At 46.3% G+C, this 15,338-nt stretch overlaps 1 protein-coding gene across 8 annotated transcripts in view; it reads right to left on the reverse strand.

Moving 5' to 3' along the window:
- Window positions 1-15,338, reverse strand: part of EHMT1 (euchromatic histone lysine methyltransferase 1) — an 85,760-nt gene that overhangs the window by 19,049 nt on the left and 51,373 nt on the right. For all 8 annotated transcript variants that reach the window (XM_088146961.1, XM_088146962.1, XM_088146963.1 and 5 more), the window contains 7 exons: window positions 12,325-12,445; window positions 10,647-10,778; window positions 7,727-7,872; window positions 5,492-5,635; window positions 3,015-3,241; window positions 1,206-1,379; window positions 65-147 (listed from right to left, as the gene is read on the reverse strand). In XM_088146961.1, coding sequence (XP_088003087.1) covers window positions 65-147; window positions 1,206-1,379; window positions 3,015-3,241; window positions 5,492-5,635; window positions 7,727-7,872; window positions 10,647-10,778; window positions 12,325-12,445 — 1,027 coding nt within the window. The remainder of the gene's footprint in view (window positions 1-64; window positions 148-1,205; window positions 1,380-3,014; window positions 3,242-5,491; window positions 5,636-7,726; window positions 7,873-10,646; window positions 10,779-12,324; window positions 12,446-15,338) is intronic.

The following is a 15,338-nucleotide window of genomic DNA, read 5'->3' on the forward strand; positions in this document are numbered from 1 at the left end:
AAATCAAGAATCTCTACTAATTGAAAGGTGTGTTGCTAAATGTGGGGGGAGGAATCTTACTTACCCAGCATAAGGAGGACTTTCTGAAGCTCCCCCTGCCTGGCTGAGAAGTACAGCTGCTTCGAGTGAAACCGTAATTTCTTGGGTCTGTGAAAGGCGGAGGAAGAGTTATTCCAAGTGGGTACTGGTGCGGAGCCCTTTCTGTTTTCTCTCTTGCTTTATTAATAGCACAAAAGAGTGTCAACTCTTCACCGACTTCTTGCATAGAACCAGAAACGCCTTTCTGGATTCTGCCTGCTCTGGAATAGCTTGCTCACCCTTGGAAAGCACAGAAAGGCTAGGTGCCCAAGGCACCGCGTCGCCAATCAATTCTACCCTGGGCAGAGGGCTCTGAAATTTGCAAAAAGCTTGCATTCCTCCTTCTGTGACTTTTCCCACTTTCAGGCTCCAAAGGCTAGCCCTTTCAGGTTGCCAGGCCCAAGGACAGCTGAGTGGTAGCAGGAGCCCTACGGATATGGGGCTTGCCAGGGTGGGGGACCTGAAAGATTGAACAGGCTCTGTGGGAACAAAGCGTAGGGTGAGAGAGAAGAAAAGGAGGCCACAGAGATGGAGAACAAAGTCTTGTGAAGGATCTGCAGCATGTATCTTTCCTCCCCACTCACTGCTTGGAAAGAAGCTTCTGGTTTTGACATTGTCCCTCTCCTTCCCCAAAAGAAAACAAATGAAACATGGGGAAAACACTCTCATTTCTCCTGAGCACCAGAAAAGCCCTCCTTTCTCTTTCTTATTTTATACATCGTATCTTCTTTATCGGCAAGAACATCAATCTAGTTTCCCCGCTCTGCTGAAACTTCCTTGTTTTGTAGCTAACTGCCACTTTCTGCTATTTTTGACAGAGCCATCCCGTTTTATTGCTTAAATATACTGGGCCTTTTGCACTGGAAGTGAGGAGCAAACGGATGGAAGCCAAGCCACAGAATTGAAATACAAGAAACGGAAGAGGAGAACGACTCCATGGTCCTCCCCGCCCAAAGAACTTCACCTTGATTCCCACCAAGAGAACATCAGTGTTTGGTTAGCTTAGCTGGATTTGATAAACTTAATCAGGGCAGTCTGGAGAATGAGCCAGGACAGGGGATTCTGACCTTCTGCGATGCCACTAGAACCAGAGTAATGGTCCTGACCACCGACTAAGTTGCTCTTACTTTTCTGAATCCAGGGCAATCAAGGCGCTCTCCAACGTTTCTTTAACAGGCCCTTGGGATAAACCAGTCGGGGCTGGCTTAGGAAATGTAGATGTCCCAGCCAAATCAAACACCTCGGTGGACAAGCTCTCAGACCTGCCTTCTTCAGGTTGCTGGGTTCCAGGCCCACTGAAACTGAACCCAAGAGAACAAAATCCCACAGTCAAGCCACGCACATCTTTTCGCACAAGCCAGAAAAAGGGACGTCTTTCCAAAGGAGGGGGAATAAACGCGTCCTCATGGAGCACAAGAAATTAATTTTGAGACCTAGCTAACCGATCTACCCCAACTCTTGCTTTAGAGATGCAACCGTCATGCAGAGAGGAGCAGCGGCAAGAACTTGGCCGGGCTGCTTCATTTCAAATGGCAGGGATGGGAGACACAGGCCGCTATCTCGCCACCTCTCCTCCCCGTTCAAAAGCACCGTGCAGCAGAAATTGACGATGTTTGCGGAAAGGTTTGAAGCTAACCCTTTGCACTAACTTGCCAAGTCTTGTATGCAGCTGATGGCTGTTGCTTTTACCCACAGCCTCCAAATGAAGGGCTGTGGTCCCTGTGGACAGACCCAACAGCAGGTCGGTCCCTAAACTCTTGGTTCGATTCTTGTTCCAGTTTATGCTTCAGTGAGGACAAGCCATCACCAAGAACAGGAGTCCAATACGACTTTTCAGAAAGAAGTGAAACTCCCCTTACTTGAACCTCATATCCCGTGGAAGCGAAGCTGCACTTCCTGGGGTCCAACCACCCTCTGCATGGTCAAAAACCCTTGAGGGCACTCCAGAGACCCTCTCAGAAAACTCCTCCTTAGAACCCATCTCTTAAGGAGCCCATGCCACAAAACACTGTTTAGCAGGTTCCCAAGCGTTAAAAAATTTCATGGAGACCTAGAAAGTACAGGTAGTCCTTGCTCAACAACCCTAATTGGGACCGGCAATCTGCCGCTAAGCGAAGCAGTCTCTAAATGGGAAATCATGTGACCCTGACTGTGCTTTATGGTTAGAAAGAGACAAGACAACTCAGTTTGCCTCCTAACCGCTCCCTCGCCCTTTGGGATGCTCAAGTGTCTGCTATCTTGTACACACTGAAAGCAATAAGATCACGCCAGCAGCCTGGGGCTGAGAGCCATGGACGGGCTACGCAAATAGCTTACTCTCTTGAAATCCCTTCCTCTCCAATCTCTCAGCTCTGTGAGGAGGTGGGGAGGAGGAAAAAAGCAATTTCTGTAGACAATCTCTCCCACTACCAGTGAGATTGTACTGCTTTCGATGTGTGGAAGAGCAAACAGCTTACTTTCTTGCAACCCCTTTCTCTCCAATCAATCTGCTGTACAAGGGGGGAAAGACATAAAAAAACCACAGGTCAGGCACAGGACAAGGCACACTGACTGTAATCATGATCATATGACTGAGGGATGCTGTGAAGGTCATAAATGGGCCGCAAAGTTATTTTTTCAGTACCGTCGTAACTTTGAACAGTCACTGAATGAATGGTCGATAAGCAAGGACTATCTGTACTGTCAGAACTGGCTTCAGCTATTTGGGGCAGGGAGGGGATGAGCATGGCCATGGCTTTGTCAAACAGGACCTAACTCCTCCTTTCCCCAATTTATACCAGTGCCCAGGAAGAAACAGTCATGCAAATGAAGAAGGCTGCCCCATCTTCTTCTTCTTGTTCTCCTGTCATGTACAAAGGAGGCAAGCAAGCAGGGACCCCAAAGCTAAGCCTTGTTAGCGGAGAGAACTTCTCCAGACACCACCTGCTGGGGCTTACCTTCCAGTGGTCGTGTCAGCCTTTCCTTCTAAAGCACCTGGTTTCTTCTGCTCGAAGGTCAGCAGGAGGGTGGAGGTGGTGTCCGCCTTGGCCACCGTTACTTCTTTCGCCTTGGAGGCCTCCTCCCCACAATGGGGACAGTAGCTCATGCCTTTGACATGGGAAGTGCAGTCCTTGTGGAACCGGTGAGAGATGCTGCTTTCTGGCTGGCACTCCATGAAAGTGCCCTGCAAGGAGATGCAAAGGGCAAAACATGCAGAGGCTAGAGAGCATCTCACAGGGTTTACCTTGGGGAAGTGAAAATGGGTGTGGATCTCAAACAGGTGGGGGGGAGGGAGAAAGAGAGGAAGATGGAGGACTGGCAAGAAACGGGGAACTTTAACTCACTCATTCCTGCACCAAGAAAACTATCTAGATTGTTAGAAAGGATCTTCTAGATCACTTGTTCAGCTCCTCACACCATGAAGGATCTGCAATGTGGGAGGCAGCTACAGTCATTCCAACAGATGGCAATCCAGATTCTGCTTAATCACCACCAGCAAGGGGGAGCCCAAAACTTCCCAAGGACACCAGTTCTCTGCCTTAGATTTGTCAAACTTTGGATGTTTTATCCTAGCTCTGCTGTTGTCTTCTTGCATTTCTAAGCAATCGAGACTTGGCACCCAGAGCTCAGAAACTTCATCTCAATGCACTGGCGCCAGCAGGTTGGCCTTCACCCCCCAAATGGAGAAAAGCACTTTAGAATGCCCCCAAACAAATGCACCTTGTAAAACTCCTGGCCTAGAAAAAACTACATCTAGACTTAGCAATGAGTCAAGTGCTCTGATATTTTTTTTTAAAAGTCCACAGGTAACACTGAAGAAGCCTCTGAAATGTATTGTCGAAGGCTTTCATGGCCGGAATACGATGGCTGGTGTGGGTCTTCCAGGCTGTGTGGCCGTGTTCTGGAAGTTTTGTTTCCTAACGTTTCGCCAGCATCTGTGACCGGCATCTTCAAAAACCCTGCCTAACCCCCAGGAAGATACACATATATTCTGACACCAAAACTAGCAGCCACTCGTTAACCCAAACCCCCACCACCCACTACCCCCACACACACCCCTTCAGGCACCCTCGCTGATCTCTATAAACACCCACAACAGGGTCACATCATCCTGGGCACAGAGAGAACTGCTCCTGTCTGTGCTCCTGCCCTCTGAAGATGCCAGTCACAGATGCTGGCGAAACGTTAGGAAACAAAACTTCCAGAACACGGCCACACAGCCCGGAAGACCCACACCAGCCAAGCCTCTGAAAGGCTGTATACTGTGCACTCTCTCACTTTGAAAAAGTACCCAACTGCTAAATAAGAAGAGTTAAGTGCCTGCAGAATTACTGCACTGCAACGCAACAGACAAAAATCAGCCTTAAGGGGCTTTAGAGGGAAATTCAACCTAGGAAGGAGAAATTAGCATATGTTGGCCAGTATGGGAAACTGAAAACAGAACTGAAACAACTTTTAGTCTGGTCCAGCAACACTATTAGTCTTATTTATAAAACTACCCCAGTGATGCAGCTCATTTTAGACCCTCGGTTTAGTGATCTTAACGTCTTCCAAAGTGTCTCTTTAGACAGATACGTTGCACAAATTCATTGGTGAAAAGCTCAATCGACATTGCTCCCACCCCATTCTCATTCTGTCCTACGCATCCTCTCCTGGACAAAAGTTTGCTCTTTTGAGTCTGTGTGTGAACTCCCCTTGAATGCAAGAAAACCAGAGCGCTGTCCTGCAGGGATAAAAGAGTCTGGTTTTGCCATCCAAATACTAAGGAGCGCTGAGAGGAATAATGCATTTTTAAAAGGGAAAAATAAAATCAGATAAAATCTATAACCAGGAAGATGCACAGCCCCCTGTCCTAATTTTTTTTTTAAAGAGTCAAAAGGAGGCCCTGCAATCAGTGCTACTAGTTCAAGGGATCCTAGCAGCTTCTTATCCCCAGGGGATAGATACATTGAGTTGCTAAACACTAGATTTCAGCTTTGAAGTCCAGCCCTTGCTGCCTCACTGACCAATCAATGCAACAGAACTCCAGTTCTTCCCCTTTGATGTGTCCAAACCCAAGAATCAAAGGCTCCATCTTGGCTTTCTTTCTTCCCAACCAACTTGTTGATTAAAGTGGGCTTTTTCCTCTACACCATGCCCCCAGGTGGGTTCAAAACACCCTGCAGAACAGCTTGCCCTGCAGAATGCCACCCTCTTCCAGTAAGGAAGTATGGAGGACATTGTTTTAGGAGGAGACTCGCTCCCATGGTGCTGGGGCACCCGGAGATCAGTGCCAGCATCCACCCAGCCCGCCTACCTTCCAGGAATTTTTAAAAATGATTTTAACTGTTCCCCAAAGAAAGGAGAAAACAAGATGGCAACTGTCTCCCAGAAAGAGGCAACAGCGTTTTCCCCCCGGCCATCCAGCACCAAGGTCTTCCCTTCAGATGCTTACCGCCACACAGAAGAAACCACAGCCTGGGCAACACTGATGTTTTACCATCCTCCCTCTGTGGTCCTCGCACAGCACCAAGAGCTGGACTTTGTTAGATGCACGCATCAGCTCGTATTTCAGCACGCGGTTGGTGCATCGGCTCAGCTGAGGTGGGGTAGGGAGAGAGGAGGGAGGGAGGGAAAAGAGGTTTCTGGCTAGCGCATGTGGAAGAGGGAACCATACGGCCTCCTCTGCCCCACCGTGATCGTCGGGAGCCCTTTCACACAACGGACCTAGGCAGGCAGCAAATCGCATGAGCCCCAAGCCAATTTGATATCCGAACAACAATTCATTTTGGGCCACAACCCGTGGAAGCTACATCTCATTTGGCCATCTGACAGAAGAGCGAGCCTCACATAAAAATGTAACTTATCCTAATTAAAATGCAAAAAGTCATCCAAGGAAAAGGATCGTTTCTGCCGAGAGAGATTACACGTCCAAACTCTGATGGGCTTTGTTTGAGAAAGAAACTCCTTCTTTCCTTTTTTTTTTTCCCCCTTCCAAATGCTGGCCCCAAATCTGCTTTTAGAAAACCTTTTTAGCCTCCCTACCCAAAACATTGAGTTCTCTTTTAGGGGGGAAGGGATTCTCCATATTCTTCATGCACCAGCTAGTTAAAAAGTGTGTGAACTGAGATTAAACACAGGGAACAATCTATGAGGTTCTATCCTGAACAGCCGAATCATTACCGCAAGTCACTTCTTGACACTACAGCTTTGGGTTGGCTTTTCCTTCTAATACTCTTATGCTAGTGCAGCAAGTAGAGGGTTTCGCTCTCCACTTTGCTTGGCCATGTCAACTTCTGATCTAGGACAGCCTTGGACTACAATTCCTATGATCTCTCGTGACTGGACATGCCGGCTGTGACAGGCAGAAGCTGAAGCCCAAATCACCAGGAGGGTAATAGGTTGCCCAACATATTTTATTTTTCTAGAATATTTTATTCTTCACTCTAGATATGAAAACACCCCTAGGCTGGTCTATGACCGTAATAAATATTTGATTCGATCTGAAAACTCCCCGACTCTCCACCAGTACCTCTTTTCTCCCCAGTTCAAAAGCTGCCAACCTGAGAGTCCAGAAAGCAGTCGTTCCGGCTTTTTAACCCTATTTATTACTCCAACGAGAGGTCATCCTGGTTAGAAAATCTCCTGCCAGTTACTTCCTAGCCAAGGACATTTATTAGCATTTGATTAACTCAGCAGTGGCTAATTGAAACCCTACTGGAATAAGCCGCTGCAGCAGCCGCTACTGAGAAAGTCTTCAGGAGCAAAAGACGTCTCGTGGGCTATGAAAGAGAAGGTCGCCTACCGGGGAAACCCAATGGTGGGGCAGCAGGAGGAACCAGAAGGTACCAGAGGCCAAAAGAAAGCAAGGTCTAAGAAAGAACTTAGTGAAAACCCATTCAAGATCACAAAGAGAGAAAAAAGATTGATGGGCACCTTGTTCCACAACACTTCCTGCACTGATTCCCAGCCAACCCAGTCACACCCAACTTCTCTTGTTGTACCCTAGCTGTGAACACACTTGCGGGTGCTTTCTCTACAAGAGCAGTGCCACCACACAGGGCTTTGTTCCAGGAAACAGGTGAGCTTCAAGCTCCTAACAGCAAGTAAATCTTAACATTCCCTCCATAAACAATGGTTTCCTGTTCTCTGTGTCCCATCTGGAGTGCACCCACTGTCTTTTGCCTCAGTTGGAATAAATGTGGTTTGTTGGTTGAGGTCTCACCAACTTGGTAAGCCGTAAGACAGACTGGACAAACCATGACTACCAGGAATCATAGAGTGCACTGAGCCAAAACTAACCAACCAAACTCAGATTGTACTTAGACAGACGTGTGAATTCAGCCCACATACCAAGCGATTCCAAAGTACTGTTCTTTATGATGCGAGAACCCCACCGCTACATCACACCCCCTCTGAAAAACTCTCATCAGAGGACAAAAGTGAACTTCGAGACACGCAACGCACTCCATTTCTCTCACAATCAGAAGTGAAGGCTTTGGGAAGCTCAAGATAGGCTCGGCCTCCTAACAGTTAACCCATCCCAGTCCCAGGACAGGAGCTTAAGTGTTTGAAGCACAGGCTCAAAGTCCTAATACAGGACTGAACGTCTCTTTTGGACATGCAGGTGAACCAGACCATGCCAACTGTCACCCATAAGTAAAAGAGGGGAGACATAAAGGGACATTACCTCCTTATCCACGCTCTCTGTGGCCATGCACTGGTTATTGGCTAGCGTGGTGATCTCCCGGCTTTTGGGAGTTTCCATGCGGCAGCTGCAGAGAGGCACTTCCTGAAGACTGTCTGATTCCATTGCTCCAGGACCATTGGAAAGACCTGCAGGGGAAAAAAGAAAAACACAGAGGTTCCTACAGGAGGTTAAGAGAGCGAGAAGCACATCCCACATTCCCAAAGAACCTCATCAACCTAATCAACCTGCAGCAAAGCAGGACTAGCTGGCTTCTGGCTAGCCAAGTTTTACAAAGAGAGTCACAAATCACGAATAGGGGAAAGTCTGGATGGGTTACTAAGTATACAAGGGGGAGAATACACCTGTGCTAGAAAGTTTGTCCTTCTGATGGTGCCATTAAGCATGACTCCTGAGCAGTTCCTAAGACATTTGCTTTCAATCTTCCCAGGCTTTACTGTACGGGAAGAATATCGATGTTTATGAAGATTCTCAGTCATCCAGGTGGAATTGTCCAGAGGTTGAGTCATGGCAACTGGACTTCTTTTCTTTTTGGTAGAGACGTTTCGCTACTTGTCCAAGCAGCCTCTTCAGTCTAAAAAAGTTGGTTAGGGGGACGCCTTTCATGCCCCCCCCCCCAAACCAACTTTTTTAGACTGAAGAAGCTGCTTGGACAAGTAGTGAAATGTCTCTACCAAAAAGAAAAGAAGTCCAGTTGCCATGACTCAGCCTCCAGACAAGAATATCAATGCATTTTTATTGGATAACTAAACAAGTTTCAGTAGAGTGTATCAACTGAAGCACTGGAGCAGAACTAGGGAGGTCCCCTTCAGCCATGGAAGCTTACCTGATGACTCTGGATCGGTCTTAGTCCAAACTGACAGGGTTGTTGTTAAGGGGAAAACAACGAAAGAGAGGAAGGGCTGGATGTAAACCTAGCAAGCCAGCCAAGAGATAATAAATAATGGACAATTGTTGCTTTTAATGTACCTAGAATAGCTTTTATGCCTGTATCTACATGGTGAATGATTTTAAGAAACGAGCTAGACATAAATCTGAAGAATGAAGGCATTCCTTTGCGAATCGTCAGCGGGTCACTTGGAAAAATATGCCCACCACTTCAATTCAATTATAACAAGAGATTTGGAAGTGCTGAAGAGCCTGGCGTTTTAGGGACGTTCAAAACTCAGCTGGAGCTATGGCTGTGCCCGTTAGGAGGACTGAGGGTGCATCTATTAAGCACATAATCCCCATATTGAACTGGCTACAAGTTCAAACCTATTCCTTTTCTGGTGGATTTCAACCAGTCTAAGATAAACACAGGAGCAATCTGTCCTCCTTGTTTCAAGATGACCTTCCCTAATCCTAATGTGGCAAACTATTTCAGCCCCTGGTCACTGCAGCCATTCTTTCCCTCCATATCTCTCCACACATAATGTCCCAAGTTAAGGAGGAGGACTGAAACATTAATAAGGAAAGTCACAGAATAAAGGTGTTTCTGGATAGCAACGTGGGACACCATGATTGCTGTTGTCCTGGGAGAGGGGGGAACAGCTTCATCTGAAGCATGGTGAGACATCCATGCATCTGAAGCACTGTGGGACATCCATGCTGCATTCGCAGTCAAGTATGCATGTTAGAAGAGGAGTTACAGAAGGGAAAGGAAGGACACTTTGATGGCACCTTGTGGACACTTTGTTGTGAAAAATGTCCACTTGCTCCATATTCTGTGAGATTCCTATTTAGCTGTGTTGTCCTCCAGCTGCCTGGAGATTACAAGAATTGCTGTCCAATACATTCCAAAGATGCAAGGTTGAAGAAGGTTGCGCCAAGGTGCCTCTACTGAACCTAGACATCTGCAGCCTTCCGGAGGGACAGGAGCATGTCAGTCTTTCGATTTTTAGGAATTCAGCTGTCAGAGCCAGATAGGGGCATTTGGCCTGCTACACTGGCCATCAGGCAATTCAGAAACCCTGGAGGCTGCTCCAAATGGTTAAGCTGATCTATTATTTCCCGAACTAGATTCCCAGAGCAGATTCTCAGCAGCTGCTGCTTGAAATCGATGCGCTCCATCATAAGGTGGGTGCCACAGTTTCTCAAAATCAATACGCTTTGTCTTGCCAAAGCTCTAACAGGTCGGAAGGGAGAGAAGAGAGTCTCCTTTCCATCCTCTTTCACAAGAATGACAACCACTGTGGACTTTGGAATGGAGGGTTTGCTCCATCTACTAATCAGATAAATGAATCCAAAGGAGAATCAAGATTCAGACAGGTAAGCTGAAGATCCAACAAGGAAAGGGGATGTCTGCATCTCAGGCTTTTCTGGAACACAACCTGCCAGGATGGTGTGGGCATGGCGGAACAGGTCTCCAGACTGAAGATCAGAAGCTATGCTACCTTGGGCAACAGGCTGCTGTTGGGCCAGCCAGATGAGGCTCCCAGGCTGAGCAAAGCTTTGGAAAGTTCCGTCTGCTCTGCAAAAATGCCCAGCCTCCAAGGAAGCTCATCGAAGTTCATGGAACGTGAACTGTCTTGGACAAGAAAGGCTACTCCTGGTCAGTAGAAAAGCGAAAGGGACGAAACCAGAGCTGAAAGCCATTGGGAGGCACCACCACGGCACTGAATGGTCCTGCAGCGTCCAAACACACCCTAGTCCTTGATGTCTCAAGTGTCCTCCAAACAGATTTTATTTCCCACATCCCTACTCTCTCCCTAGGCTGCTGGGCCAAGGGATCTCCTACTTTGCCACTCCCTCCACTGGATCCATTTGTGTGACACTCTCTCTCTTTTTAAGGGACGCCAGCCTCCTCTCATTCTCCTATGAGCAGCCACCAGGGGGCATCGTCTTAATACGGAGAAATGAACCCAAGGAAACAAAGAACCAAAATGGTACATGGCCATATTTAGAAACCTGACACACTCACCTTCTGATTGCGAAGACAGAACTCCCTTTACTCGCAGATCCAGGGAATGCAGAGGCACCTCCATGTATTCCATGTTGTTCTCCTGCCCAGCTCCTTCTTCGCTCCCCAAAGGGGGCTTGTAAGATTCAGAACCTGGGTTTAAAATATATATAGATTGAGAACGCCAGGAAAGAACTATGCATGTGTCTCTCTCTCTAAAGGCCACATTCATCTCTAACAGACAGTAGGCAGGCTACACCCGCTGAAGAATCGGTAAATACAGATGCAGAGAGAACAATTAAAATGCAACAGCTGGGCCCACTGATCTCTGAGGCTGACTTCTTCCTCTTCTTGCCTGGATCGGGGCAGATCTTCTCCTGTTGCACAGTGGAAAGTTGTTAGCGACCAGGAACCCTTCCCTTTCAGAGACATCTGCCTGCTTCTGCACAGCACTAGCAGCAGAAATTTGCCTGGCACAGAGGGAAGATGGAAGGAAAGAGCTGGGCTCCTCTTGGCTCACCCTACTCTGATGCAAAAACCCCGAAGAGCCAAGCCAGACTAGACAAGCCAATCATGCAGAAGGAGGTGAAGGGAGCAGAAGACATCTGGCTGAATGCAAAAAGGACTGCTGCATGCCAATCGCAGCCTCCTGTTGAGCAAGGCGGAGCCTGCTAATGAAAACTAATGTGTGGGAACCAGTTCACGCTTCTTCTCCATTTGCACTTCCACCTCTCTCACACACACATTCCAACACACACACAACGCGCGCACACATAAAGCCCTTCGCCTCCCCGCCACATAGGAATAAGCAAAGGGAGCATCACGCCAGCTCCACTGGTCACCTCCCCATCATTTGCCACTTCCTTCTGTTCCATCCTGCTGCTATTGGCCAACGAGAAGAGAAGAAGACCCCCCAATAATTTTGGTGAAATGGATAGCATAATTATGGCTCTTTTTTAAAATTATATTTTAGCAACCACCCAGAGGGAGTGCAAGAGAGGCCTGAACACCTGCAAGACTGGCGTGCAGAACTTCTGCGATCAAGAATCAGAGTTTAGCAGCCCCATGCATTGAGGACAAAGAGAACTTTGGGCCTTGCAGTAGTGTGAGTTTTGACCTGTGGACCATCCCCATGCCTTCCCTATGGGGAAATGATCCAAGGTATTCAGTTGTAGTCCAGAATCATCTCAAGAACCACAACCCTCTCCTGAAGGAAGAACAAGTGAAACACCAGCTTCTCATCCCAGAACGAGAACATCCAAGACTGGGAAAAACACAACCCAGTGCAGCCAGTAACTTCACCTAGAATGGCCAGTAGAAGTACTGATGGACCCTCCTTCCACCCACTCCAAATTACACCTCTGGATACAGCCATTCTCTCTCTCTCTCTCTCTCTTTCTGCCTGTGCCTTGGAAAAAAGAGGAAGTCCCCACAGGGCTTTCTCAAGTTGCTGGATTAGTCTCAGGGCCTTGATTCCAAAACCTGCCCCATAAACCAAGGGGCAAAAAGGTCCACCTCTGTCTCACAGGATGGAAGAGACCACACTGCAGCCAAGATCTGAGAGGAAGGCAACTTGCAGGCTCCAGATGTTCTATCAGCCTGCATCCCCACACCCATCCTCCTGGAGAGCATCATTACCCACCCTTCCCTTGGGGTCTCCAGTAAAGACATTAAAAAAAAAAAAAGAGTAGTCCATTACCTAAGATGTTGGCTTTCTTCTTTTTATTTCTCCGCCTCCTTTTCCGGGTGGGTTTCAACCAGGGACTCTCTGCTTTCCCTTTCCGTTTCATCATTTTCTTCTTGAGACTGGATTCAGAGCTCTGCAAAACCACAGGAACCATCTGCTTTAGGAAAAGGAGGCCTGGCCTACCACTATGCCATGGTTACTGTGGTCTTCATTCCCCCACCCCTTTTCTTTAAAGTGGCTAGAACCAGAGGAGCACAGTTTAGCGACATTTAGCAACAAAGCTGCTTCCTGAAAGATCACATAATAGACAACAGAGGCCAAGGATTCAATGCTGGTACACTGCAGGATAAAACTGTAAAAAAAATAACAGCCCCATTTTCTTAGAAAGTGTGGCCATCCAGCTTTTCCCACGAAAGAAAGAAAGAAAGAAAGAAAGAAAGAAAGAAAGAAAGAAAGAAAGAAAGAAAGAAAGAAAGAAAGAAAGATAGTTAGTTTAGCTTATCCAAATGCTAGGCTTAATTCATTTGTTCAAATTTACCAATCTAAGCAACTTTGACTATCTTCGTGGGTTTTTTCCCTAGCGTAGTACATGCTATAATAGAGGCACATAGCATAAGATGGTTTTACTCCCAGCTTACAGCATTGGATTTGTTAAAATATTTTGCCCTGCCTTTCCATCTGAGTGCAAGGTACCTAAAAATGAATCAATTATAAAAGAAAACCACCACAACAAAGATTGACGTAGCCTTCCACCTTGGCCCTACACAAGATACTTAGCTATAGATCAGTAACAATAAACAAACACAGATTTGGGGAAGAGGGATATGAAGGTTACAAGTAGCATGCAGGTCAGCAAACCTCAGCAAACCAGAAACAAAAAGAACCCAGCGAAGAGGATAAAACAGATCACAGGCTGGCTTGGAGCCAACATTCCTAGCTTAATAGACCATAATTTCAAAAGCACAAGAGATGGACTTACAGATGCATCCTTCGGTCCTTTGGGAGAACTGAACCTGGTCCGCTTTAACTGCAATTCTGCCATTATGTCCAAAATGGAAAACTATTGTTTAACAGGATCCTGAGTTAGTCAACTTACCTGAAGCCACAGTATGCTGTTCTGGGCATTACGTATCATAGTGGCTCAGTATCAACTCGCAGGCAAAAATATTTCAATAACAGGTCAAAAAAATCAATGCCACCTTTGGAATTTAAAAAGGAATTCAATGAGGGATGTAACTCAAAATTGCAGCTTTCTATAACCAGGATCAAAGTCAGAACATATAGATGGGATCCAATATTTCAAATTTCAAGACAATGGTTTAGAGAAGCTAAGTTTGTTATCTTCAGACTCCCATATGAAACACACTGAAATAATAGCAAGTTTGCTATTATACGCTAATGGAGAAGGGTTTTGTTCTGTTGCTGCTAAACAGAAACTCTTGATGATCTACCGTTTCCGATGTCTCCTATCCACCTCTTGCAACAGGATCTCTAAGCACAGCTAGTGTTTGCAGGCTGGAACTGAACCATGATCATAAGTAACAGAAGAAATCTAAGCCCAATGGGCCAACTCAATTTGTCGCTAGATAAAATTCACCTTCTGGAAAAAAACTCAAATTTGAGAGGTTTCAATGCTACCAGAAGAACTAACAAGGGGAAAGAGGCTTATCTTCAAAAGAAAAGGGAAAAAAAACCCTTTAACTGTTTTGCTTCATTACACTTGTTCAACCTGTTGTATCGGAACTAAATTGCACCCAGTCTCCTATCTGCCTTTACAACTGCAAGAAGAAAGTTGTAATCAAGAATAAACCAAAGAGAGAGAGAAACGGGGAGGGGGGAGAGACAGAGGGAAGAGGGGAAAAATTAGCTATAGGGGTTATCAGGAAAAACCCAGCAACTTACTTTTTCATCCTCAACCTTCATCTTATTTTTTATTATTGGGAAGAGAACATACACATATTTCTGCCCTAATCATGACAGTATCCTAAACAGCCCCCCCTCAACTCCAGCAGCAAAATGTTTGGGCTGGCTATGGAAATCATCAGATTTTTAAAGCATGCTTAACTCTGCAAAGGATCACGGCAGAAATATTTTGCTAGTTCCCTTTAAAACCTCTTTGGTGGTAGGGTTGTTGTTATGGAATCCCCTGGAAGTATAGCTGACTTCTCTTCCTTCGTACCAACTCGACCATTTTTAATTGTCTCCTGAAGAGACACATCTTGCAATCTGCTTTATAACTCAACTGTATTGGCCAACTGAGCATCAGGTTCTTGACGTGATGTGGTCCATACCAAAATGAGACATTTTCATTCTGCTGCTTAAGACAACAGCAAGTTTTGCATATTATTATAAGATCCCGTAGATTCACTTGAAGAGACATCTTGCCCTGAAAGGTGATATTAAACAAATGAAGAGGGTGGGGAAGGGAAAAGAAATGAAAGACTTTGTTTCTATTCTTGGCGCGAGAAGAACCTTTGGAGAAGCAACTGAAAGGAAGACTTAGATCAGACACCATAACTCCATTTGTGTTATACCAAGACCCTTTAATGGAGGACAGAAGACCCTCAATACACTGATGACGTACTGCAAAGGGAAACAGTCTATCTTCTTCAGGTCAAGAGACACTCATGGTTAGAAGAAAGCAGTAGATGAACTACAGTCAGCACAATCCTGACCGCAAGAAGTATAATGTCAGTGTCAGGGCCTGAGGATATCCCAACTAGGAAGAGGTGGGAGAAATCCACATTTGGGATGAGTGCAGAGTGACCAATCACTTTCAAAGCCGGAGATGTGAGATGTCATGTCTTCTGGAGACAAAGGAAGGCTTTTTGTTTGGTTGAGACACAATCTTTCTTCGGCTACAGGCTCACTGAGAGAACCACTTTCTGTTCAAACTGTACCTACCTTCAAATGTGACAGAAGATTTCAGTCTACCACCAGCCTCAAGGACAGAAAGATCCAAATGCCCTTCTGTCTCCTTAGGCAAACATATATATTCAGTATTTAATCTCTCTTTCCCCATGGTG

Source organism: Python bivittatus, unplaced genomic scaffold (assembly GCF_059951505.1).
Source record: "Python bivittatus isolate LINGU-HERP-01145 unplaced genomic scaffold, Pbiv_v1 ctg000160_np1212, whole genome shotgun sequence".
NCBI classification, from domain to species: Eukaryota; Metazoa; Chordata; class Lepidosauria; order Squamata; family Pythonidae; genus Python; species Python bivittatus.